The 26283-nt window shown below is 38.1% G+C and overlaps 1 protein-coding gene across 2 annotated transcripts in view; it reads left to right on the top strand.

Annotated features, from left to right (window-relative positions):
• The window catches only part of CEP57 (centrosomal protein 57), a 27469-nt gene extending 1903 nt beyond the window's left edge, over positions 1–25566 (top strand). For both annotated transcript variants that reach the window (XM_006162579.3, XM_006162580.3), the window contains exons 2-11: positions 2030–2186; positions 6177–6356; positions 6998–7119; positions 9073–9189; positions 11179–11256; positions 17098–17205; positions 17722–17799; positions 21415–21653; positions 21889–22033; positions 24346–25566. In XM_006162579.3, the coding sequence (XP_006162641.1) occupies positions 2030–2186; positions 6177–6356; positions 6998–7119; positions 9073–9189; positions 11179–11256; positions 17098–17205; positions 17722–17799; positions 21415–21653; positions 21889–22033; positions 24346–24579 (1458 nt within the window). In that variant the 3' untranslated portion in view covers positions 24580–25566. The remainder of the gene's footprint in view (positions 1–2029; positions 2187–6176; positions 6357–6997; positions 7120–9072; positions 9190–11178; positions 11257–17097; positions 17206–17721; positions 17800–21414; positions 21654–21888; positions 22034–24345) is intronic.
• The last annotated feature ends 717 nt before the right edge of the window (positions 25567–26283 follow it).

The raw sequence follows: 26283 nt of genomic DNA on the forward strand, positions 1-26283 counted from the left end.
AGCTTATTGCTTGTTTTCAGGGAAGGCAGAGTTTAGGGAAACAAATGTTGATAGGTTCTAGGTTCTCTTGTGAAAACTAGCTTATTCAGTTATTCACATAATTTGGTTCCTCTGATTGGGGTTGGGGGGGATGCAGGTAGCAATTCACTTAACTTTTTTTGAATAGTAAATTATAAGATTATGATATGTTTTAGAGCAGGGATCCTCAGCTCCTGGGTCATGGACCAGTAATAGTCCTGGCCTATTAGGAAAGGGGGAGAGAGGCAAAGCTTCATCTGTATTTACAGCCATTCCCCATCATTTGCATTACTGCCTGAGCTGGACCTCATGTCAGATCAGCAGCAGCATAATTAGAGTCTCCTAGGAGTGCAGACCTTATTGTGACCTACACACCCGAGGGATCTAGATTGGGAGCTCCCTATGGGAATCTAATGCCTGATGATCTGAGATGAAACTGAAACAGTGATGCTAGCATTGGGGAGTGGCTGTAAATACTGCATTATGATGGGTGCTATAATTATTTCAGTATATATTACAATGTGATAATAAAAAACTGTACAATAAATGTAATGTACTTGAGTTATCCTAAAGCCAACCCCTACCTTCAGGTCTGTGGAAAAATTGTCCTCCATGAAACTGATTCCTGGTGCCAAAAAGGTTGGAGACCACTCTTGTAATTACCAGTGACCCAGGGTTCTTGTAAAGATTTATATTTAAAACCAAGCTACTTTTCTTAACACAGGTTTTTCTAGTACTTTATAAGTAAAGTAAGCTCTTAGAAGAAGAAAATTGGATGTCTGAGAATTATGAACAGTTACTCTACCTTAGCCTTAGTGTCCCTATTCCTCCCCTGACCCCTCCAGGTTCATCTACTAAGAGAAAACCATCTCCAACAAACAAAACTCCATAGTTAGCATTTCCTGGATCAGACATTATCATGGAGAATATTTAAGTATCTCTGTGCACCATTTGTATTCAAGTTGTGTAAGCATTTTCTCTTTATGTCTCTGGCATTGGCTATGTTTAGACAAATATGAACCACTTTAAAAGTTATATTTCTTGGGGCCAGCAGATGGCATAGCGGTTATGTTGCTGGACTCCCAAGTGGCTGACTGCAGTTCAATTCCTGCACCTGGTGACTTGAAACTCATACTGGGCATCTGTGTGTGGGTGCCTAAAATCCCTGGAGGAAAATGGAGGATGAGGGATTACAGCATGACCATCCCTGTAGGGGAGTGATTTCTCACTTTCCTTCTCACTGTCTCTGTCGTTCTCTCTCCAGTGAGCATACATGCCCTAAGGCAAAAACCTCTTAAAAACAGTTATGTTTCTTCAGCTGCTGTAGCACAAGTGATGCAAGTGCCTTGTCAGACTGGAAGCTATGTGACCAACCTCAAGTTCAGATTCTGAGGTAGGCCTGTAGGTACACCAGACAGACACAGATACCCACAATCCTGAGGAGTTATAAAGCTGGGAAGAGAGTATCACACCTTGATAAGATCCTCTTTCTTCTTCCCTTCACATGCTCATGTGTGCTCTATCACGAAAAACAGTTACATTTCTTTAGATACTGCTTCAATTGTGTTATCATCAGGGTTTTTTTTTTTTTTTTCTGTTGTGTCTCAGCAGAACATATGGACAGTCCAATTCTGAGTCCATGAATATTAGCAGTTTAAAAGTGCGGTTGGAAGCTAGCCAGATGGTGCTGTTAAGGTGGCTGGATTCCACATGGCTAAGTGCATGGTTCAAGTCCCAGATCTGGCAGCTTGGAAAAATATGCTGGGCACCTAGGCGTACCCAAAAATCCCAAGAGAAGAATGGAGGAGAAGGGATTGTGATGTGGCTGCCTTGAGGGGGAGGGTTCTTACTTTCCCTCTCTCCATCTCTCTCTGGTAGATTTCTTACTTTCCCTCTCTCCATCTCTCTCTGGTGAACGTATGCACCCTATAGCAAAAACTGAAAAAAGAAAAGTACTGTTTTTAGTTTAAATATTTGAAAGGTGATTTTGTTTGATGTTTTTGTCTTGCAGAACATTATAGCTGAACCATCAAGGTCTAACGGAAGCATCGTTCACCATTCTTCATCTTCATATGTTGTGTATCCACCTGATAAGCCTTTCCTTAATAGTGATCTGCGACGCTCCCCAAATAAGCCTACACTTGCCTATCCAGAAAGCAACAGCAGAGGTGAGAGAGCCTAACAAAATACATGTTGTATGTGTTTATTCACTGCTCTAAAATTTAGTTTCATCTTTCATTATTTTTAAGTTAGGGAATGATTTTCCCCTTCCTATTTTTAACTTCCTTAAAATATAATGCTTTTCTTCATTTGATTCTAATGTTGTTGAACATCATCATCCACTAAATCACCAAAGCTCAACCATTTTGAGTGTTTTATTACTGCTCTGGTACTTTCAACATCAGTCAGGAACCAAAACTTGCATTGTAGTGTCTAAATAACCCAGAAGCCTATTGGCTTTTATCTTTTCATGCCTTCTTGCTTTAGTTCAGCCTCTCATTGTCTGTTGCCTGGATATTTGTCATTCACTCCTAACTAATCTCCTCACCCATTGTCTTCTCATTTCTAGCTAACAACATTCCTGCCATTTTTCATTATAGTCATGTCCCACCTTAAAGAAAAAATGTTTGAACCCCTTTCCGTGTCTTACATCATAATAATAAAGCCTAAAATTTTTTTTTCTTTTTTTTGGAGAGGTTTTTGCTATAGGGTGCGTGAGCTTGCCAGACAGAGACAGAGAGACAGAAAGCGAGAAATCACCCCCCAGGGGGGATGGCCACGCCGCAATCCCTTCTCTGCCGTTCTCCTATTGGGATCTTGGGCACGCACGCACACGCGCCTGGCGTGAGTTTAAGCCACCGGGTCCGGGATGCGAATTGCGGTCAACTACATGGGAGTTCAGCGACATAGCCATTACGCTAACTGCTGGTCCCAAGCCTAAAATTTTTGTCATCACCTATATTTTATCCACCTTTACCACGTTCATCCCTAGCCTCTCTTCTGTCCTTCCTTATGTATTATCCTTTGCTCTGGCTGCTTTTAAATTATTAATTTCTGGAACTTGTCATCTGTATTCATTTTGTTATTGCCTTAACATTACTGCCACAGATTTAACAAATTAAGTAATAAATTTTATTATCTCAGTTTCTGTAAGTCAGAAATCTGAGAATCTGAGTGGGCTCTTCTGGGTCCTCTAAGGGTCTTTCAAGGTTTTGCTATAGGGTGCGTGAGCTTGCCAGACAGAGACAGAGAGACAGAAAGCGAGAAATCACCCCCCAGGGGGGATGGCCACGCCGCAATCCCTTCTCTGCCGTTCTCCTATTGGGATCTTGGGCACGCACGCACACGCGCCTGGCGTGAGTTTAAGCCACCGGGTCCGGGATGCGAATTGCGGTCAACTACATGGGAGTTCAGCGACATAGCCATTACGCTAACTGCTGGTCCCAAGCCTAAAATTTTTGTCATCACCTATATTTTATCCACCTTTACCACGTTCATCCCTAGCCTCTCTTCTGTCCTTCCTTATGTATTATCCTTTGCTCTGGCTGCTTTTAAATTATTAATTTCTGGAACTTGTCATCTGTATTCATTTTGTTATTGCCTTAACATTACTGCCACAGATTTAACAAATTAAGTAATAAATTTTATTATCTCAGTTTCTGTAAGTCAGAAATCTGAGAATCTGAGTGGGCTCTTCTGGGTCCTCTAAGGGTCTTTCAAGGCTGAAGTCAAGGTGTGGGCTAGGGTGTGTTCTTCATTGGAGGCTCTGAAAAGATCTGCTTCTAAGCTCATTCAGGTTCTTGACTAAATTAAATTCCTTATACCTTTGTACTGAGGTTTCATTGCTTTACTGTCAATCCAGGCCAGTTTCTGCTCTTAGAAACTGTCCTCATCCTTCTCATGATTTCCTATGGTCCAGCATCAGAGGATCAGGCTCTTTCCTGCTTCAAATATCTGACATCTGCTACATTTCCTCTCATTGCACTTAGAGTACATTTTCTGCTCATAGTAAATTCTGCAGATAACCAGGAATAATCTCAGTGTTTTAGGGTCCATAATCTTAAGATCTCCAAAAGTCTCTTTTGCCACATAACAAAGAACTGAAAGAGTTCACAGATTAGGACATTAGGCCTGGACTGACAGTAAAGCAATGAAACCTCAGTGCAGCAGGTATAAGGAATTTAATCTTTAGATTTTCAAAGCCACATGAAGATTTTTACATGCTGTATTCTCTTACTAACATTTTCTTTTTTGTGTGACTGTACATTATTTCCTTTGAGAAGTCTTTTTCTTTAGCTTCCCCAACATGTATGTCTCCCTGCCCTCCTAGATATTTTTTCTGAACTCTCTTGGTCTCTTGTTCATACCTCATGGTCTTAACATTTTTATGAGTGGGAAGGAAATGGAAGTTTCCTTTATTTTCTTTTTCTTAATTTTTGCTATCAGGTGCATGCATACACTGGAGAGAGACCAAGGGAAAGAAAGGCGGGTGGAAAGAATGAGAAATGACCTTCCAGGGGTATGACCATGCTGGCAGGCAGTCCCTTCTACTCCATTCTCTCCGGATCTTGGACATGCATACACACAAGCCCAGCGTATTTTCCAAGTCACTGGGTCTAGGACTCTAACTGCATACTTGGCCATGTGGGATTTGGCTGCCTTACCACCATGCCACCTGGCTGACCCAGAACATGGTGGTTTCTGTGTCCTTACATTTTGAAAGCAGGTATTGTTAAATTCATTCCAAAAAATAAAATACATAAATAAGTAAACAAAAAACACTGTAAAATTAAAATGGATTGTCATGATAATCATGACGTACTCCTTAAACAGTTCACAGTGCCTTGCTCTGAAGGCTTAAGGACAGCTTATTTACTGTCTTGTACAGTATTCTTTCTCTTCATTTTTCCATTTCATCTCTTTTCCCCTCTCTCACATTCTTTAAAACCACTAGCGATACACTCAAGTCACAGGAGATCCAAAATGAATTTGACCTAGTAACTTTAAGCTTCTAACTACTGATCTTAAGGAAATCTTTATGACCATTGGATTATATAAGGGAATGTTCATTTTGTAATATGCTAAAGTGGAAAACAGAACTTAAGATATATCTTGGTTTAGTTCTTTTACATATATAGAAAAAAATTAAAAACAAACAAAGATGATAGTCATTATCTCTAGGTAATGGCATTAATAGTTATGCATCTCATCATTTTATTTTCCTGTGTCTTCTACATTTTCCACAGAGACTCATAATCAGAAACTTCAGTATGGGGGAAGGTTACAGAGCACTTAGGTTTTTTCTTAACAGTGAAAAAATGTGCATTAAGAAATATTTCTTTTTGTGCTTAATTGTTTTTAACTATCAGTGGATTTTACATATTATCCTGCTAATAGAAAAAAGGTTGAGTTCATGTACTTTAGGGCACTTATGTGGCTTTTAGATGGTTAGGAAATTTTTTTGTCATTTTATAAAATCTCTGAAATGTTCTTACTGTAGTAATTTTTTTTTAATAACAAAATACTTGAGAGGCTCAAAAAATAGCTTTAAATGGGTTTTGTATTGTTTCCATTGATCCTATATTAGATATACCCATCAGTTTTATTTGTCTTTTTATTCATGTTAAAATTTGTATCTGCACATGTGAGAGGAAGAGAAAGAAAAGCGCTCTCTACAGGGATTGGTACACTGTAGTCTCCATCCTCCTGTCCTTTCATCTGTGAGGATCCTAGCCATATGCCCACACACCCAGCATGTTTTCAGGCCAACCAGCTGGGACTACAACCATGATCACTACGTGCCTTACAGCTTCACAGTCCAATAAATAGTATTTGACTACTAACTACACCATAGAAGCTGGGCCTCAATTTTATTTTTTACTCAGATAAGTTTATTTTATTTTTTAAAGAATTATTTTATTTAACTTCATTTGTTTGTTACATAGATTTTTATTTTAATTTGGCCAAAGAGGGAGGGGGAATTGAGAGAGAGAGAGAAAGCCTCCAGGTCCGGGATTTGAACCATTGTTGGCCATGTGGGAGTCCAGTGTCTTTAACCACCACACCACCTGCTGACCCCCAAATAAGTTTTATTTTTTTCAGTATACTTTCTCTGTGAATATGGTTATCTCACATTTATCTGTGTTTATATTTGGCAGCCATATTTTCTGCTCTGAAGAATCTTCAAGATAAGATTCGACGCTTAGAACTTGAAAGAATTCAGGCAGAAGAAAGTGTGAAAACTTTGTCTAGAGAAACAATTGAGTATAAGAAAGTACTGGATGAACAAATACAGGAAAGGGAGAATTCAAAGAATGAGGAATCAAAGCACAATCAAGGTTTGTTTACTTTTAGAGGAAATTGAATTCTATCAAATTAAGTAGTATAAAATTATTCTAAAAGAAATTCCATGTTAGTATTTTCTACTGTTCAGTGTTTTAGGCACTACAAAATTGCTTTATACTTGAATGTATTTTGAAGAGCAAGTGCTGACCTCATGCATCATGTTTCCTGGATGCAAATCCAATTTGAGTGGCATATAGAAAGAGATCTGGGTAATCTGGAAAGGCTCCTAGGGCTACTGGAAGGTGGATACAGAGTCGACTCAGTTCTTGTTAACAGCTTATTAAAACTGTTCTCTGCAAGAGCCAGCAAATAGCATGGTTAAGGCGATGGATCCCACATGGGCACCTCAGTTTAACTTTCAGATCTGGCAGCTTGAAAATCATGTTGGGTGCATGTGCTTGTATGCCCAAAATTCTGAGAGGAGAATGGAGAAAAAGGGATTGCGGCATAGTCGTTCCCCGAGGTAGTGATTTTTCTCTCTCTCTCTCTCTGGCGAGTGCACTGCAGCAGAGCATCTAACATCTAATTGGTTAACCAGTAGCACATCTTTTGCTCTATGGCAAAAATCTAAAAAAATCAAAACAACTATTGGAGTGTGCAAGCTGATTTATGCTTCTTTTTGTATTCTTTTTAGAACTGACATCTCAGTTGTTAGCTGCAGAAAATAAATGTAACCTTTTAGAAAAGCAATTGGAATACATGCGAAATATGATAAAGCATGCAGAGATGGAGAGGACATCTGTCTTAGAGAAACAGGTATGGCGCCTCACGGACTCACACTTAAGGACAGTTAGTCTTGGTGAAGATTAACTGACCTAGAGATTTTTTTTCCAGTGAAAACTAATGATGCTGTTATAATAGCCCAGGACTGAAAATGTCTTAGGATCAGTTATGGTATTAGAAGGTTTTATTCACTTTCTTTATAATTGTTGTGTTTGGTAAAATTCTACCTAAATGGAAAAATAATATAATTAGTTGTGGACTATATTACAGTCATGTTAATTTCTTTGAATCTATATTATAATATACAATTAGTCATACACTTTTTAATTTGCTTATTGATTAAAGCAAGAAACCAGATTAAAGGTTCTTTATAATGCGTTAAGTTCTTTACAGTTGTTATTTTAACAGTATTTTTTGCTTTGTTACTGTATTTAAATAACCCACACATTTTTGAGAGAACATCTATGCCAGTCTCAAATATTTTCTGAAACATTTTTTCTCTTTTTATAAATCTGGAATTCGAACTCATCCCTAATACCATAATTTCTGGACATCTTTATTATGTAAAATTTGAATATGTAGGGCCAGCAGGTGGTATGGAGGCTAAGGTGGCTAGATCCCACATGATCCATTCCAAGGTTCAAGTCCTAGACCCGGTGACTTAAAAATTACACTGGGCACATTTGCATGTGTGGGTGCCCAAAATCCCAAGAAGAGAAGAGAGAGAATTATGGCATAACCAACCCGTTAGGGGATGATATCTTACTTTCCCTCTTTCTGTGTCTTTCTGTCTATGTCTATCTCAGTAAGTGCACATGCCCTATAGCAGGATTTAACAAAAATTTCTGTATATGCTTAACATTTTGCTAGATGCTCTGCAGGTATAAAAGAGAAATATTGTATATGTTTATATAATCAGCTTTTAGTCCTAGTTGAAGAGATTAGACCTAAAATAGTAGAATAAGCATAAAAACTATTTGAGAGGCTGTTTCACAAATTACTTTTCATGATTATCGTAAGTATGTTGTTACAACATTAAGTTTATTTCAGTGATCATATTATTTTATTTCCTATTGAGTCTTTTTTCTTTCACTTTTCTTCCTGTTTTTCTTCACTCTATTATCCTCTCAGGATTTGGAGCATGCACACACATGCTCCCAGCATGGTTTTCAAGCCACAAGGTCCAGGACTTGAACCGCAGGCAGCCATGTGGGAGTCTAGTGCCATAACCATGCTATCTGCTGACCCCAATGTTTTTTGTTTCTTTATGGGAATTTTTTCCCCCAGGTAAACATACTGTTTAGAGTTCTGATATGTACGTGTACACTCTACTCTGTGCCAGCAGGTGGCATGGTGGTTAAGGCATTGGATTCCCACTTGGTCTACTGCAATTTGAGTCCCAGATCCAGCATTTTGAAAATACTGCCGGGCAGGTGTGCATGGGTACCCGAAATGTTAGGAGGAGAATTGAAGAGAAGGTATTGCAGCATGGCTAGTCCCCCCTGTAGGGGTGATTTCTCACTTTTTCTCTCAGTTTCTCTCTCTGGTAGGCTTACATGCCCTATAGCAAAAACCTTAAGGAAAAAAAAGAATAGCAAATAGTAAGAACTATATTCTGTATATCCATCATTAACTGATGCTCTGTGTTTTCATCTTAATGCTTTTCTAGAATTCCTCTGTGTATCTAAGTAGTTCTATGAAAGGACAAATAGTACAGGATGTATTCCTTTTTTTTTTTTTTTTTAAACTTTATTTTTTTTTTGACCATAGTGAGACTGAGTGAGTGAGAGAGAAAGAGAGAAGATGAGAAAGCAAGCCACCAGGTCTGGGTCTCAAACCTTGGTTGCCCAATGGGAGTCCAGTGTTCTTAATCACCACACCATGTGCCAGCCCCATCATAGAGTGTATTCTAAGTTATACTCTATTGGATGTTTTTCCGTGTTTTGATTGTCAAATTTTCATGCTATATTTAACATTGTTTCCTAGGTTTCCCTAGAAAGAGAACGACAGCATGATCAGACACATGTTCAGAGCCAACTTGAAAAACTGGATCTTCTTGAACAGGAGTATAACAAACTTACAACAATGCAGGCCATTGCAGAAGTTAGTGCATGTATCTTACTCGTTGATGTATAATACCAGGGTTTTTTTTTTAAAAAAAAATTTTTTTTTGAAAGATTTTTCACTATAGGGCACGTGCGCTCGCCAGACAAGAGAGAGACATAGAGACAGAAAGCGAGAAATCACCCCCAGGGGGGATGGTCACGCCACAATCCCTTCTCCTCCATTCTCCTCTTGGGATCTTGGGCACACATGCACACACACCCAGTGTGAGTTTTAAGGCACCGGTTCTGGGACGCAACCGCGGTCGACTACGTGGGAGTCCAGTGACATAGCCATTATGCTAAGTGCTGGTTCCCTAAAAAATATTTTATATCATTAGATATTTACAGCAGTAACAGTGATCTTACAGCAAATAAATGTGTTTTAAGAAGAAAAAATGTGGGGGCTGTTATGCAGTACAGTGGGTAAGACACAGACTCCTACATGGCCAATTGTGATTTGAGTCCTAGACCTGGTGTGTTGAAAATCATGCCTGGCATGTATGCATGTGGTGCCCAAAATCCTGAGAGGAGGCTGGAGGAGAAGGGATTGCAGCATGGCCATCCTCGGAGTGGAGGGGGCCATCCCCTGGCTCTGTTCCTGTGAGTGCATTCACCCCATGGAAAAAAAGAAAGAAAAGAAATATGAATCTGGAGAAAATGTTCATATTTTACAATTTTGGTGTGCATGAGGGAGTTCTTTTTGAAAATATTAAAGGATTTTTTGCCTTTTGGCCAGAATCTCCATCTTCCATTAATTAACCAAAATGACGAACACAAAGGAAAAAAAGGGAAAGAGGAGAGGCACCCAATATATGTTCTCTAGGCCTTTCAGAAAACATGGAGTTGTTCCTTTGGCAACATATATGTAAATCTACAAGAAAGGTGATATTGTAGACATCAAGGGAATGGGTACTGTTCAAAAAGGAATGCCCCACAAACGTTACCACGACAAAACTAAAAGAGTCTAAGGACCAGCAGTTGGCGTAATGGCTATGTCACTGGACTCCCATGTGGTCGACCACAGTTCAAGTCCCGGGCCCAGTGGCTTAAACTCACGCTTGGCGCGCTTGCGTGCATGCCTATGATCCTGAGAGGAGAATGGAGAAGGGATTGTGGTGTGGCCATCCACCCTGGGGGGTAATTTCTTGCTTTCTGTCTCTCTGCCTCTCTCTGTCTTTCTGGCAAGCGCACGTGCCTTATAGCAAAACCCTCTCAAAAAAAAAAAAAAAAAAACCACAACTAGAAGAGTCTACAGTGTTACCTCACATGCTACTGGCAAGATTCTTTGCAAGAGAATTAATGTGTATATTGAGCATATTAAGCATTCCAAGCAGAGGCGGTTTCCTAAAATGTGTGAAGGAAAATGACCAGAAAAAGAAGGAAGCCAGAGAGAAAGGTACCTGGGTTCAACTGAAGCGCCAGTCTGCTCTACCCAAAGAAGCACACTTTGTGAGAACCATTGGGAAGCAGCCTGAGCTACTGGAACCTATTCCCTATGAATTCATGGCTTGATGGGTGTTAAAAATAAACTAATCTGTGTTCTATTAAAAAAAAAGTTGAAAGATATTTAAGTATAAAAATGTTTAAATTATTTTAAGTATCCTTAAGTCTTGCCTCACTTGACTTAAGTTCTCTGAATCAGTTTTAGTTTTAATTGTTTCATTTGGGATATATTTAATACCCCTGAGAGTAACAGAATTAGCCTCCATGTATTCTAACTTACCTATATATCCAGGGCTCTGTTTTCTGGCTATAGATTCTACTCATAATTGTGTCCAACTACCTCCCAGCTACCTCATAAATGACTAATAATTGATCTCAAAGAAGAGCGTTATTGATGATGGTAAGCCCAGACCTGTTACTAGAGTGAACTAACAAGTATGTATTGGCTGTACTAAAATATATAGTATATTCCTTTATTGCTGTGTTTGGATTTTACAAATAGACAATTAAGACTTTTCACTAGTATACTTTTTGGTATTTTTAGAAAAAAATGCAAGAGTTGGAAGCAAAACTCCATGAAGAAGAACAGGAAAGGAAACGCATGCAAGCTAAGGCAGCTGAGGTAAGTTGAAACATGAACAAGTAGGCTGCTTGTGGTTCTCACTACTCCTTACATATAAATAGTTTACATTTGGGTACCTTAGCTTATTTATATTTTAGAATAGTCTAGTTTACACATTCTCAGATACAGGCTAATGTGGAAAATTATAAACATGTATATATTTTTTTTAACATGTATATTTTTATAAAAGTAAAATTAGAGCAGTTCTTTAGACAAATTATAGAGTTTCAGTCAGCATTTAAAAAATTAATAGACTAGAACATGTCAGAATCTATACACATGACACAGCAAGTATTCATGTAAAACTTGCCATGGGTCACTATTGGAAATGTTCAAAAGCTGTCTTTGGATAGTCTCCATATAGGTACTACTTTTCTTTAGTGGCCTTACAACACCATGACAGAGGTTGACATTGTGGGCTGCCCCAGTTGTTAGTGACCCATACCAGTTCAGAGAAGCTTTCACATCAGGAAACAGTATACTCTTTCTTGGTTTCATATATTATCCTATGCAGTAACCAACAGGTAGAATAGGTGACATGGTGTGGATTCACAAAAACATTTCCCTTCATTATTAAGACTCTCGGCAAAATTGGGGTAGATGGGACATTTCTCAACATAATAAAAGCCATATATGACAGACCTACTGCAAACATTATACAGAATGGGGAAAAGCTAAAAGCCCATAAAATTGGAGAACACAAGGCTGCCCACTTTCTCCATTCCTTTTTAACATAGTGCTAGAAGTCCTAGCCAATGCAATCAGACAGGAGAGCAAAATAAAAAGTATTCAGTAGGAAAAGAAGTTGTTAAACTGTCCCTATTTATAGATGATATGATTACATAGAAAATCCAAAATAATCTACCCCCAAAAAACACCTGTAAATGATAAATTAATTCAATAAAGTTGCAGGATACAAATTCAATATACAAAAACCTATAGCATTTTTATATACCAACAGTGAACAGACTGAGACAGAATTGAAGAAAGTAATTCCATTTATAATAGCTATAAAGCAAATAAGATACCTTGGAATAAATCTAACCAAAGATTTATAGCTATCTATAAGGATAGCTATAAAAATATATTATCCTCTACAAGGATAACTGAAAAACTGGAAAAAGAAATTGAGTATGGTACAAAACAATGGAAGGACAATCCATGCTCTTGGATTGGAAGTTCACATAAAGTGTCAGTTCTACCCAAATTAATATATATATTCAATGGAGTTCTGGTCCAGTTACCTGAGATTCTTAACAGAAGTAGGAAAAAAAAATAATAACAATTTGTCTGGAATAAAAAAGATAACTTGTATTGTAAAGACAATACTGTATCAAAAAAAAAAAATAAGCATCTCACTACCCGATTTTTAAAGCATATTACAAAGCAGTGATAATCAAAAGAGCATGGTACTGGCACAAAAATAGTTACATAGACCAATAGAACAGAATAGATTCCAGAAATAAACCCCAAATCCTAACAGTCAACTGATCTTTGATAAAGGGTATGAGATAGTACAGTGGAGAAAAAGTCTTTTTAGCAAATGGTGTTGGAAGAAATGGATATGCATCTGCAGCAAAGTGAAACCAGACCCCTGTCTCTCACCATTAACTAGAATTAACCCAAAATGAATGAAGGATTTATGTAAAAAAAAAAAAAAAAAAAAGCCTCTATAAAACTACTAGTAGAAAACATAAAGCACAGGCAATTGTCCCTAAAATAGACAAGATTCCAACCAGCTAAAAAGTAAGAATGGCAAATGATGGTGAGAAGGTAACTCTTACATTGTCGATGGGAATGTAAATTAGTACAGACTTAGTGGAAGACAGTATGGAGGTTTCTCAAAAACCTACAAATAGAATTTCCATATAACCCAGTACTCCCACTTCTTGGTATTTACTCAAAGGATAGGAAAACACTTAATTGAAAAAGACATCGGCACAGGCATGTTTATTGCAGCATTATTTACAGTTTTTAAAACATGGAACCAACCTAAGTGTCCCAAAACTGATGCCTGAGTTGAGAAACTGTCACATAAGTACTATGGAATATTTTACAGCTGTAAGAAACAATGAGATCTTATTGTTTGACTCAAAAGGATGAGTATAGAAGACATTATGTTGAATGAAGTGAGCCAGACTTTGAAAGACACACATTGCATATCTCTACTCAATTTGTACTGAGTGTCTGTGGCAGAGGTTGAGACACTTGAAAATGTGTTGTTGGAGGAGAGGGATATAAATGCTAGAGTCTGTAAGGAGGAGAGGGTTGATGGTACAGAATAGGACGTGGTAGGGGATGAGAATGATGTACAAGAAGAAGAAACATTTGACAGGTGGAAGAAAAAAGAACCAAGTCTTGATTTTTAGAAGATACATCGCAAGACTGCTAAAGTAAGCCTTATAAACTCAAGGAAATAAATTTTTTGTGGTTTTAATTGGAGACTCTCCCCTTATGAGCTTATTTGATGAAATATCTATCTCCCACCTATTCTCCTTACCTTTCCAGGGTCTATAATTTTTATGACATTTGCATGTATCTTGTTTTATATTAACACCAGAAGCAGATCCTAATTCTGAAACAATTAGGAGTGGAGCCTCTGCAAATGTTATAGTACCCTGTGATCACCTCATACATGTGACCATAGGAATAGAATCTATTTTTCTTATCTTAGTTTCCTGTCTCTTCTGGTGCTCCTCTGAATAACAGTTCAGTCAACAACTTAATGTACTTTCTATTAAATCTGATCATAGTTCTTTTTCAGATATTTACTTTCTGATCAATTTGTATATGTTCAGTTTTTTCCTTCAGTGTATTTTTGGTTATTTGACAACATGGCTTTATTTTTGACCACCACAAATTTTTCTTTGCTCATTTCAATTTTAGGGTAGGTACTTTACTGTGTCTCCATCTCATTACTTGTAATGTGCAAACATGATTTGTCTTTACCTGGAGACCTCAGAATGTGGAAAAATGGAATTAAAGTATGAATTTACTTTTGTACAAGATATTTTGAGGTTCATGCACAGTTTTTCATAATGTGCCTTTTGCATAAAGAACCCTTATATATACATTGTGATAAATACATTATATATGAAATTTGAAATTTTATAAATGTATTATGAATACATTCATAAATTTTTAAGTTAATTTATATTTTTTGTTTTCTTTTATATTTAGCAGACAATAAGGAACCAAATCAGTTGTAGCTTATATTATCAGTAAAGATTTTGAATTTTGTTTTTAAATTGCCAGAGGGTATGTGCTAGCCAGAGACAGGGAAGGAGCATTTCCTAGTGGGCCATGGTCTAGCTGCAGTCCATTTTCCATTTCTCAAAACACACATGCACTAGCACCCTCTATGTCTTTCAAGTCACTTGGCCCAGATTTGAACTGCAGTTGGCCATGTGGGATCTGGCTCCATTAACAATTAGGTTACAGGCTGACACAAGATTTTTTTAATTTTTTTTAAGAGATTGTTGCTATAGGGTGCATGTGCTCTCCAGAGAGACAGAAAGAGAGAAACCATCCCTCAGAGGGGATGGCCATGCTGCAGTCCCTTCTCCATTCTCTTCTTGGGATTTTAGGCATACACACACATGCGCCCAGTGTGAGTTTTAAGCCACTGGGTCTGAGACGTTTTGAACCACAGTCAAGTATGTGGGAGTCCATTATATAACCATTATGCCATCTTCTGCTCCCTGGCACAAGATTTGAAGTTTTGATTTGAACACATTGTAGCGGAAGATCAGTGGCCAGAAAAAAATGGTTACATGTCTAGATAATCATAATTTGAATATCTTTATACAAGTCATTTAACCATTCACAGCCTGGATTTTGATAAAGTGCCTATTGTTTTACATCATCTTAGTGCTGAGGGGAGGAAATGAGGTAAAAGATAATGAAAGCTGGCTTTATAGCCTAGTGGCTAAGGCAGCCAGATCCCATGTGGCCAACTACAGGGTTCAAGACCCAGACCCAGTGTTTTGAGAAACACATTGGGCACTTATGCTTTGTGCCCAAAATCCTGAAAGGAGAGAGAGGTGGAAGAGAAGGGATTGTGGCATGACCATTCCCTATGAAAGCGTGCTTTCTCCTCTTTTTCTCTTTCTCTTGCAAGCACATGTGTCCTCAAGGAAAAAAAAAAATAAAAGTGTAAAACTGTGGCACACAAAAAAAATGGATGAGAAAAACGAAATAGGCTGTGTTTTTACAAAAATTTTAAAAATTGGGGACCAGCAGTTGGCATAATAGTTATGTTGTTGGACTTCCATGTAGTCAACTGTGGTTCAAGTCCCAGACCCAGTGAGTTAAACTCACGCCAGAAGCATGTGTGTGCATGCCCAAGAGGATAATAGAGGAGAAGGGGTTAAGGGGTGGCCACCCTCGGGTGATTTCTCACTTTCTGTCTCTCTGTCTTTCTGGTGAATGCATGCGCCCCATGGCAAAACAAACAAAAAAACTCTCCAAAAAATTTTTTAAAAGTGTTCTCTTAGATACTGTTCACAGTAATTGGCCTGTTTGGTCTTTCATAGTAATTGCTTATTGGTTACAGTATATCTAGTCCATTTCCTATGTCTAAAGTGTTGCTAGATATGTGACAGTGTACAGATGCTCCTGAGGGTAGAAGTTTTTAATTACATTCCTTTGTCAGTGAATAGATTCTGTCATCAGAGAGTGCAGTGTGGGAAGCATTAGTAATGAGGTCAGTATTTCTTTCTACCTAATTTGGTTGGTTCTAGTTCCGTAATAACTGGGGAGGCTTTTAAATACAAATGTCCTCAACCTGAGAGGTTCAGAATCATGAGGTCTAATGAAAAGAGAAGCCTGGCAATGTGAAGTTCTCTTATAAACTCCATATAGTTTTGATTCATAGGCAGGTTTAAAACAACCACTATTCTGGGAATTGTTTATTTATTTATTTATTTTTAAATAATTAGAAGTTTGGACTAAGGCAAATAATAGTCTTTCTTCTCCTCCCCCCTTGCCCCCCACACCACCGAGACAGAGAAAGTACAGAGGAGTAGGAGGAGAGAGGGAATTGATTGATTGATTAATTGATTGACAAAGTCTTGTTTGTGCAACCCTCTGCCCCGGTCTCTTAGTTAGCTAGGATTATAGATGTGCGCTCCATGCCCAGTGTGTTCAGGTTGGTCCAAGATCTGAGCCTGGGCCTCCTGTGTGGCCTTAGCTTCATGTGGCCTTAGCTTCATATGTCAGTGCCCTCCTCTTCCGCCATTATGGCTGGATAGCGGTCCTTTTTCAAAATCCTCAGTAATTGCTTGTGGAATGTCTACTGTATTATTTTTAAGTTAATGTAATTGCTAAGCTTCTGAGAGAAAAGGGCTGCATTATATTTGCTGAAATACCTTTCAGTTGTTTTGGACCTAAATTTCTAATTGTTTTTTAGGTACACTGCAAATGTATGAGTTTTTAAGAGAGGAAGAAATTAAACTTACTCTTCAGCTGCCTTTTGGCTGGCACCATGTTGGATGTTATTTTTAAAAACTGAAAATATTGAAACTTTGAAGTTCCATAAATTAGATTTAATTAGATAGAATTTATAGAGCAACTACAAATAATGGCGCTAAAGTATTCCAGACTGAAGAAAGGAAAATTTTTTAACACAGTTCTTCAAGATAAAATAAGAAACTAGTGTTGATTTAAAATATTGGGTCATCAGAAAAGTCATGTGTATTTTATTTTTCTATGCAAAAATGCGCCACGACTTTTCAGGTGACCCAGTAGTTGAGGAGTGTTGACAGGTCTACGTAGTTATACAGCTGTCATGTGTTTATCGTTTAGATAGCATTAATTTTAGGCTCTTCTGTTTTTTCCTAGTTGCAGACTGGTCTAGAAGCAAATAGACTTATCTTGGAAGATAAGGCGACTTCATGTGTTCCCAGTGCAAAAAGAATTAAAAAAAAGAAGTCAAAACCACCAGAAAAGGTATGCAAACAGAACCAGGCAATATACTGATTATTTGGTGTGATGTATGTAAAAAACCATGGAGTACACAACCTTAGGAGAGTAAACTCTTATTCCTAATTTCTTCATTTGGAATGTGGGGAAAAGTCATATCTATTCTTAAAGTTTTTCCCTAACAGTGAGACAATATATATGAAAACATTGTGGAACTATAGAATACTGTATAAATATGAGTGTTTTTATTCAGTATTGCATTAATTGCCTTTTGCTCTTAAAATCTTTTGTTTATATATACTTTTTTCTCTACTTAACTATAACTGCTGTTTGGTCAGGTGGTATTTCCTTTTCCCTAGTGTTTCCTAGGCTAGGATATATATTGAGAAGTTTTGTTATGAGCCCACACGAGAACATAATGCCATTGTAGAAAAGGCAAGTAAGCAGTGGCCCAGTAGTAAACCGAAGTTCTTAGATTATGTATAGTCAGCTTTTATCATCATATAGGTAAAATAAAATTGTTTTTTATTTCTTTCCACTCAGAAAGGCTCTAGAAACTATTTTGGCGGACAGCCACATTATAGATTATGCTTGGGTGATATGCCGTTTGTAGCTGGAAAGGTGAGTTGGTTGAACCCTGAATGTTTTTTAATACAACTTAGATCTTTGCTTTAATTCCATGCATGTGCCCGTATGCCTGTAAATGGTGGAAATATTTATCTGCCCTCTTCGCCAGTGTGGACCATGGTGATAAAAGAATGAGAATGAGATTGGGGCAGGTTTTATGGGATTAGGGAAGCAGGGGAAAGGTAAAGGGGATACTTCAGAGTAAATAACATGTTATGTAGAAGGGAAGGGATCAAAGCAGAGATGCTGGTTTGTAGGCATCATTGCAGGTAAGGGGCCAAAGAAATAAGAAACAGTGTATTTGTAGCACTGGATTTTTAGTATGAATTCTGTTGATTTTTAATTTAGATACAGACAGCTATTTAAATAAGCAGGTATAACACCCAGATCTCCACTAGTTTTAGCTAATCTGGGAATACTGACAAGTGATCACTTAAAATAATATGAAGTAAATTATTTAAAAAATAAACTTTAGTTCAAAACAAAACAAAAAAACCTGAAGGATAGACCAGCAGAACAGGTAGTTACAAGTTTAAGATATCAGCCAATTTTTGTTTCAGCTTTGAATCTCATGTCTAAAATCTGTAATATTAGGTCACTGGGAATGCCATTTTATACTTTCCTATGCAAAAAGTGTGTTGTGACTTCCCTGGCAATCCAGTGGTTTTCCTTCCCTCAGCTGAGAACTTTCTGTCAGGTTCTTATCTTTGTTATAAAGTAACGGAGACTTAGGTGAAATGTTTTTATTTGTCAAACTGCTGTATCAATTGCCTAGGACCTCAGCAGCCTCATGAAGTCTGGAAATGTTCATGCATAAAGTTATCACCTTAACTGCCTTAAAACAGCTCCATACAATGATACATATTAACCCTTAGTGAAGCTTTTTTTTTTTTTTTTTTTTTTTGAGAGAGAGATTTTTTTTCTGTAGGGCATGTGCACTTGTCAGTGAGACAGAAAGCAAGAAATCGCCTCCCAGGGGGATAGCTATGCTGCAATCTCTTCTCCAGTCTCCTCTCAGGATTTTGGACATGCATGCACACGTGCCTGGCGTTTTTAAGCCATTTTGTCCAGTATTCAAACCGTAGTCGACTACCTGGGAATCCAGCAACATACTCATGCCATCTGCTGGTCCCAGTGAAGGTGTTTTATAAAAAAAAAACACAGGTTGAAAAATGTTTAAGTTAAAGAGTCAAATATAGCATATGCTTATAGAGCTATCAACTTAGGTATTCTCTAAACTATTTAATCTCACAGAGAAGTTTTTCTCAAAATCTGGGTAAGTACAACATTCCGTACTCCAGACCTACCATTTTTCATCACCACATTATCATCTGCTCATTCTACTTCTGGTAAATCTACGTACTCATCAACACCCATGTTGTTCATCTCAGGGAAATGACCACTATTAGACGCATGTGACTTCATCTGACTCACCTGCCCAGTCTTTCCAATGACTGAAGTCCACACTAAGCCAATTAAGTTATACTCTTGTGAACAGTGGCCATGACTACATGACTAGGCTTAGTTTCCTTTCCATAAACAACATAAAATTAGTCTATCCTTTTTTTTTTTTTTTTTTAAAGAGAAAAGATTATTGCTATAGGGTTGTATTGCTCACCAGAGAGAGACAGAGGAACAGAAAGCAAGAAATCATCTCCTCCCACTCTCCCCACCACCAGAGGGATGGCCATGTTGCAATCCCTTCTCCTCCATTCTCCCCTTGGGATTTTGGACGCGCATGCACAGGCACCCAATGTGAGTTTTAAGCCACTGGACCCAGGACTCGAACTGCAGTCAACCACGTAGGAGTCCAGGACATAACCATTATGCCATCTGCTGGTCCCAGTTTATCTGTTCTTTTATGCTTGGAATCATTTGAGTTAATACAGTGGAAAACATCAATTTCATTTAAATGTTTAAAATTATCAGTTTCCTACAAGATAGCTAAATATTAAGTTTTTCAAAGTTTATATTAACATCTTTACTGTGTTCAACAAAAAATTCAATGAAGACATATCCCTTTGATCTTACCACTTTGCAGAAGCAGGCAGGGGGCAGGGAAAAATGGGTGAGCGGGCCTCGGGTGGCTGCTGCTGGAGTCTCTGACTCCTTCCTTCCGTGCCAGTTTTCCCCTTCCTGGTTGAGCCTGTAGAATGTACCACGCAGAGGGAGTGCCTCCTCCTGTTGTGGAATATAGCAAAATGTAGGAAAAGGATCATGAGGTCTGAGAATAAATGAGCAATGGGTGGTAAGGCTGGGTGACAGCTGGTGACACAGCAGAACTGAACCCCAGTTTTTATATATTGATTGCTCCATTCAGTTTGCTAACAATAGAACCTAATAGAGAGTATCTGTTTAGCTTAGTATAGTGGTTTCCAAATTTGGCCGATCACAATCAACTGGAGGTCTTGTAAATATAAATGCCCCAGCTCTAACCCCTCACACTGAGTTTAGAGTGTGGCCTAGGAATCTGCATTTTAAATAAGCTGTCTGAAGATGCTTATGGAGCCAAGTGAGCCTCAGCATCTATAAAGTGAAATAGCACATCAAGGTGATTGTTCAGTGTTCAAAATGAAGTTTTGAAAAAAGCTATTAGGTCTTTCACTTGTGACATACATGTACTTACTGTTTCCTCCTGCTCAGAGTAGAGAAATGAGTGCAATACTAGCCTCTATCACCTGGAAATACACTGTTTAATAGTTGAAATAAATCAAACTATGATGAATGCTGTTATTGAGGTATGTAGATAGTGTTGTAAGTGACCTAAAAGTGGACCAGTTAAGAACCTGGCAGTTTTATGGAAGCCTTTTAAAAACAATATATTTAAACTAGGTTTTAAAAAATGGTACAAGATGGGAACCAGCAGTTAGCGTAATGGCTGTCGCTGGACTCCCACATACATAGTCGACTGCGGTTCGCGTCCCGGACCCGGTGGCTTAAAACTCACGCCGGGCGCATGTGTGTGCGTGCCCAAGATCCCGAGAGGAGAATGGAGGAGAAGGGATTGCAGCGTGGCCATCCCTGCTGGGGGGTGATTTCTCACTTTCTGTCTCTATGTCTCTCTCTGTCTGGCGAGCGCACGCGCCCTATAGCGAAAATCTCTCCAAAAAAAAATGGTACAAGAGTTGTCACACAAAGACACTGATCTGCAAATATAGTTTGTTCAGATAATTAGAGAGAAATGAGATGGTGGGACATGAGGCCTGAGGGTGTAGACTGCAGCTCAGTGATCCAAGACCACATTTTCCATGGAAGTTTGGATACTGTCATCAGTGGATTTATACTGGGTGACTTCAAGTAGGAGAGCAGCATGGTCAGAATTACTATAGGACGGAAACCAGTACCATTAGGGAATTAGAGATGGAAAAGAGCAGGAAAGACCAATTGGGATGTTCTTGTAGCTAAAGAGGGGGACATAAAAACAAGTTAGACTGGAAAGTTAGAGGTGGACTAGAGATGTTTCAGAGGTTGAATCCATGGGAATTGGTGAGTCACAGTATGCCAGGGGGTTTATATGGCTTTGGGTGGGAGTCTTTATCCACGTTAGAGAGTAAAAATAAAAAGGTGTAGAGAGTGTAACTTACTCCTTTCTCTTATTCTTCCCTTTAGTCCACCAGTCCTAGCCATGCCGTGGTAGCCAATGTTCAGCATGTCTTGCATCTAATGAAGCAGCATAGTAAAGCTTTGTGCAATAATCGAGTAGTCAACAGTGTTCCTCTGGCAAAGCAAGTACCTTCACAAGGTGGTAAAAGTAAGAAGTCAGTAACGCCTCCCTCCTCCAACAGCATTAATGAAGAGCTGTCGGAAGTCTTACAGACTTTACAGGATGAATTTGGGCAAATGAGCTTGTGAGTTTTAGTTTTGTGTGTGTGGTGTTTTTTTCCTGTTATATTTCATTCTGAAACCTTATTGTTGGAACAGTTAAGAACTCTTTGTGTGCCTCCAGTGCCTTTCTTGAACTTTTAAACTGTCACTGAGCCATTTCTTAACACACAGCAGTTACTCCATGGTGAATGAGATGTACAGACTTAACCGTGAAACATAGCAAACTTAACCAGGCTGTACTTTCTGTCTTGTATATAGTGATCACCAGCAGCTTGCAAAACTTATTCAAGAGTCTCCAACCGCTGAACTGAAAGACAACTTAGAGTGCGAACTGGAGGCACTGGTGGGAAGGATGGAGGCAAAAGCCAACCAAATAACTAAAGTTCGAAAATACCAAGCCCAGGTAATAACTCAGTTTTCCTTTACTGAATTTTCTAGTGATTAAACACATTTTTCTTCAATATACTGATGACACTGTAAAATGTATCATACATAAAGAAATATTTCTTAAGATATTGAGTTCATTAATTAGTAAAAACTGTTAAGTAGATTAGGAAAGGGAGAACACTATCTTCTAGAGATTTCACGTAAATATCTTTCAAATACTGAATATATCCATGAATATATTTAAGAGTCTTATCCTTATGAGTAAGCTGTACGATGATGTTAAATGGTTACGTTTATTCAAGTATGTCTTTTAAAAGCATCTAGATTGGGACCAGCAGATAGAGTAATGATTACGTTGCTGTACTCTCATGTAGTCAACTGTGGTTTGAGGTCCAGACCTGGTGGCTTAAATTCACGTTGGGTGTGTGTGTGCATGTACCCAAAATCCAAGAGAATGGAGAAGGGTCTGCTGTGTAACCATTCTCCTTGGCGGGGGAGGGGGAGTGATTTCTTGCTTTTTGTCTCTGTCTTTCTCTGGTGAGTGCACATGCCTTATAGCAAAAATCTCTCTCTCAAAAACAAACAAACAAAAAAAGGCGCCTAGACTTTCTCAATTTCCAAAGGAATAAATCAGATATAATACATGCAAAAAATCTTATATTTATGTTACAAATTATATTAAATAAACCAACCATTTATGTTACTAAGTGCAGGGATCAGGGGTTTCGGTCCAGAGAGAAGCACAGCATTGCATGTATTGAAGTGGTTACTGTTGAAGTGCTGGGTGGGAGTAGGCTGCTGGCACCAAGGCAGAGAGGCTGAGACAGATAAGCTGCTTAGGTTTGAAAGAGTGGTTGTCACTTGGTCAGGATGGTAATTGGAACTGGGGAGAGGTGGACAAATATGACATGTGTCTTAGAAGTAGAAATATCAGGGCTACTTGCTGCTGGAAGGCGAAGAGTCATCATGAGGTTTTACCACTGATGACAGAACAGAACAGGCATGGCTGCCATTTATGGACTGGTAGCCATGTGACAGACAATACCAAGCCCTTTGAGTGTGTCATTTCATTTAATTTTTACAAAAGCACTGTGGTGTCAATGTAATTCTCATTTTACAGATGTGGAAACTAGGGCCAGGTTTTCTAGGAAATACATGTGTCCTCAGTGAAATGAAATAATTTTCTAAAACTAGCTTACTGGTAAATGGTGGAGCTGGGATACAGATTTGAGTCATTTCAACTCTAAAACCTAAACGTTGAAGCACTTTTTCCAAAGTTGATGTTAAAATACAAGCAAACGATCTGTTTATGGATAATAGTCTAATTTGTTTCTTGTACATGCCTTGTTCTAATGGAACACGAACAGGTTGGTAGCAGTGTAGCTAAAGTAAAAATAAAGTCTCCCCTACTTATTAATTCTGAAAATAGGGCCAACAGATGGCATGGAGGTTAAGGCAGCTGGATCCCAGCTTGATAGCCAACTGCAGGGTTCTAGTCTCCATCCCAGCAGCTTGGAAAACATGTGGGGGTGCATGTGAATGCCTGCCCAAAGGCCCAGGGGGAGAACTGAGGAGAAGGGAATGTGACATGGCCAACTCTGGTGGTTGACTTGCTCCCTCTCTCTCCAATGAGCACAAGTTCCCTATAGCAAACTAGAAGGAAAAACAATTCTAATAATAATGGAATAAAATAAAATTTAAAATCCTTCTCATAGAATACATTGCCACTCTGCTCATTTATCTGGAACTACAGATGATTAGTGCCTGCTCAGATGAGTTTCTTTCCGCTCCTTCATCTGCTTAAATCCATCCCCTTGTACCATTTTTACCTTGTCCACGAGTCCTTCCCTCAAGCCCCTCTTACCCTATTCTGCACTTTGGCAACACCGCCTTCCTTTATGATACATCACCAGAATTAATGTGTTTTTCTCTGTTTACTTTACTGTTTACACTTAAGTACTAAGTGTTAAATAATTAGTGCACAAGATTTTTGAAGAAAACGACTTAGGAGCCCACCCATGGTAGTGTGTGCTGGTTGGCACAGCTGTGTGGCAATCTGAGGTCACATGGAAAGCTAGGATTCTAATTCTTTGTCCGCTCCAAAAGCGAGGTGCATTGGTGCATCCCTGTAGTCCCAGCTCCTCTAGAGACTGAAGCCAGGGGATCGTGACATATGAAGACACTAAAAAAATTTTAAAACCCTGGGTATGTTATTTGAGTTTTAGTTAGTATAAGAGTTACTTACCTCTCCCCCCCCCCAATTACTGGTGTCAGAAGAGAATGTTTTCATTAAATTCTTTTTTTATTTCCTGTGGTTATTTGGTTTAGCTGGAGAAACAGAAGCTAGAGAAACAGAAGAAGGAATTAAAACCTACCAAAAAGACTCTTGATGAAGAAGGAAACAGTAGCAGCCGTTCTTCTGGAATCACAAGGACCACAAATCAGAAGAGTTTTGCCAAACTGAGACCTGGGGAAAAAAGCAGGAAAAATCTCCAGTTATTGAAGGACATGCAAATCATACAGAATTCATTACAAAGCAGTAATTTGAGTTGGGATTACTGACTACTACTACCAGGTCATAAATTTTATTCAGATAATCTTTACTTCATCAGTCAGATGTTGACAATTTACTTTCCAGGTCTCATGCTTAAGTTGAAATTAATTAATAGCAGGTTGTTAAGGGGCCCAAGCTTAATTACATAGGCTGCTTATGTCATGCAGCATGACTTAACATTAGGCCATTCAAATGGGAACCAGGAGAGTTCTAAAGCCTGAGAAGCCACACGTACTCTGTTACTTTGAGATGAATTTGTTGTACTGATTTATTGCACTTTGTAAACAAATTACCAATTTTTTACTTGTGGGTGTGATTTTTTAAAATAGTTCTTTATATACATACAAATAAAATTAGGTTAAAATTTTCAAGATTATGAGACTGTTCAATGAGCAGTGTTTGCTTGAAAAGTCTCATTTTAAAATCTTCCCCTGGCCTGAAGAACCCATTTCCCTTTTCCAGTACAACCATTAAATATACAGTGCTTCACCTATGATGAAGTTTTCTGTATTTAAATATTTATATATGTATTTAAGAGGATTTTTGTTTTGCTTATTGGCATTCCAAACATTGACCAGTGTTAAATGCACTTAACTTACATTGCTTTTTAATGTTTTCAAAGGCCCAACCAATCACTAAGTCAAATACCTGTAAAAATTGTTAAAGGATATTTTAGAGTATAAACAAATTATTAATGAAATAAATGAGATTGTGGAATAAATTTAGACTGGGACAGAGAAGGAAAACAATATGAAGCATATGATTTGTACTTTTTAAGTAATACCTTTTTGTAATCATGCTGTTCAGTCAAAGCATTATGGTTTTTAATTGTAGAGAACCCTTTTTCCAGTATACAGTGTAAGTGCAATACGAATTGTACATACACAATTGTCATACTATGTTAAGAGTGTCAGTCATAATTCTGAATAGATCAAGACATGTTAGTTTTTTATATATTTGCCCCTTAAGTCAATAAAGCAACTTTTTCAAGGAAATGCTGAAACTTTCCTTAATAGCCTGTTTAATAAAGGCTCTATTTTGTTATAAACTCTCAAAAACCACATTTCTAAATAGGATGTTAACACAGTGATTGAGACAATAACATAATTTTTAGTAATTTATTTGCCATTCTCATGGTAACATAGAAAGTAAACTCAAGCAGGTTGAATTGCTTTGTGGTACATGATCATCTAATGAACACAGCCACACGCTAAAGGGATTCCTTTTATATGACACCCTTGCAATTGACTGAGGAGTTTTAGGATGATATCTAAGTAGCCAGCATTAATTGTGGCTACCTGAGCATCTGCTTCTTGAGCCTCTTGTTGAATTAATTATCTACAGTTAAAAGTTCTTACTGAAGATTCTTAAATAAATTTTGGAGTATTTGTGAATCTCCTAAAAGTGTATGTAAATCTTTGCTTGCATGTATAGTTTTCTGATGAGCAGGATCATAGCTTCATCAAATTAACAACAGTGAGTCCACAGACCCAAGAAAAGGGAGAATCGCTGCCCTGGTGACATGGTAATGAGTCTCATGTCATTCAACTATTAAACTTTGTTATCTCCTTGTTTGAATTTCAGGTTGTTCAACTGTATAATGGTCATTTGAATTGTAGTGGCTCCTAACTAATCCCACCTCATCCCTCAGCTCAGATTCATAGTGAAAGAACCATTCCAGCTTTTGATACTCTCAAGTGAGAACTGAAAAT

Source organism: Tupaia chinensis, unplaced genomic scaffold (assembly GCF_000334495.1).
Source record: "Tupaia chinensis unplaced genomic scaffold, TupChi_1.0 Scaffold140218_1, whole genome shotgun sequence".
Lineage (NCBI taxonomy): Eukaryota > Metazoa > Chordata > Mammalia > Scandentia > Tupaiidae > Tupaia > Tupaia belangeri.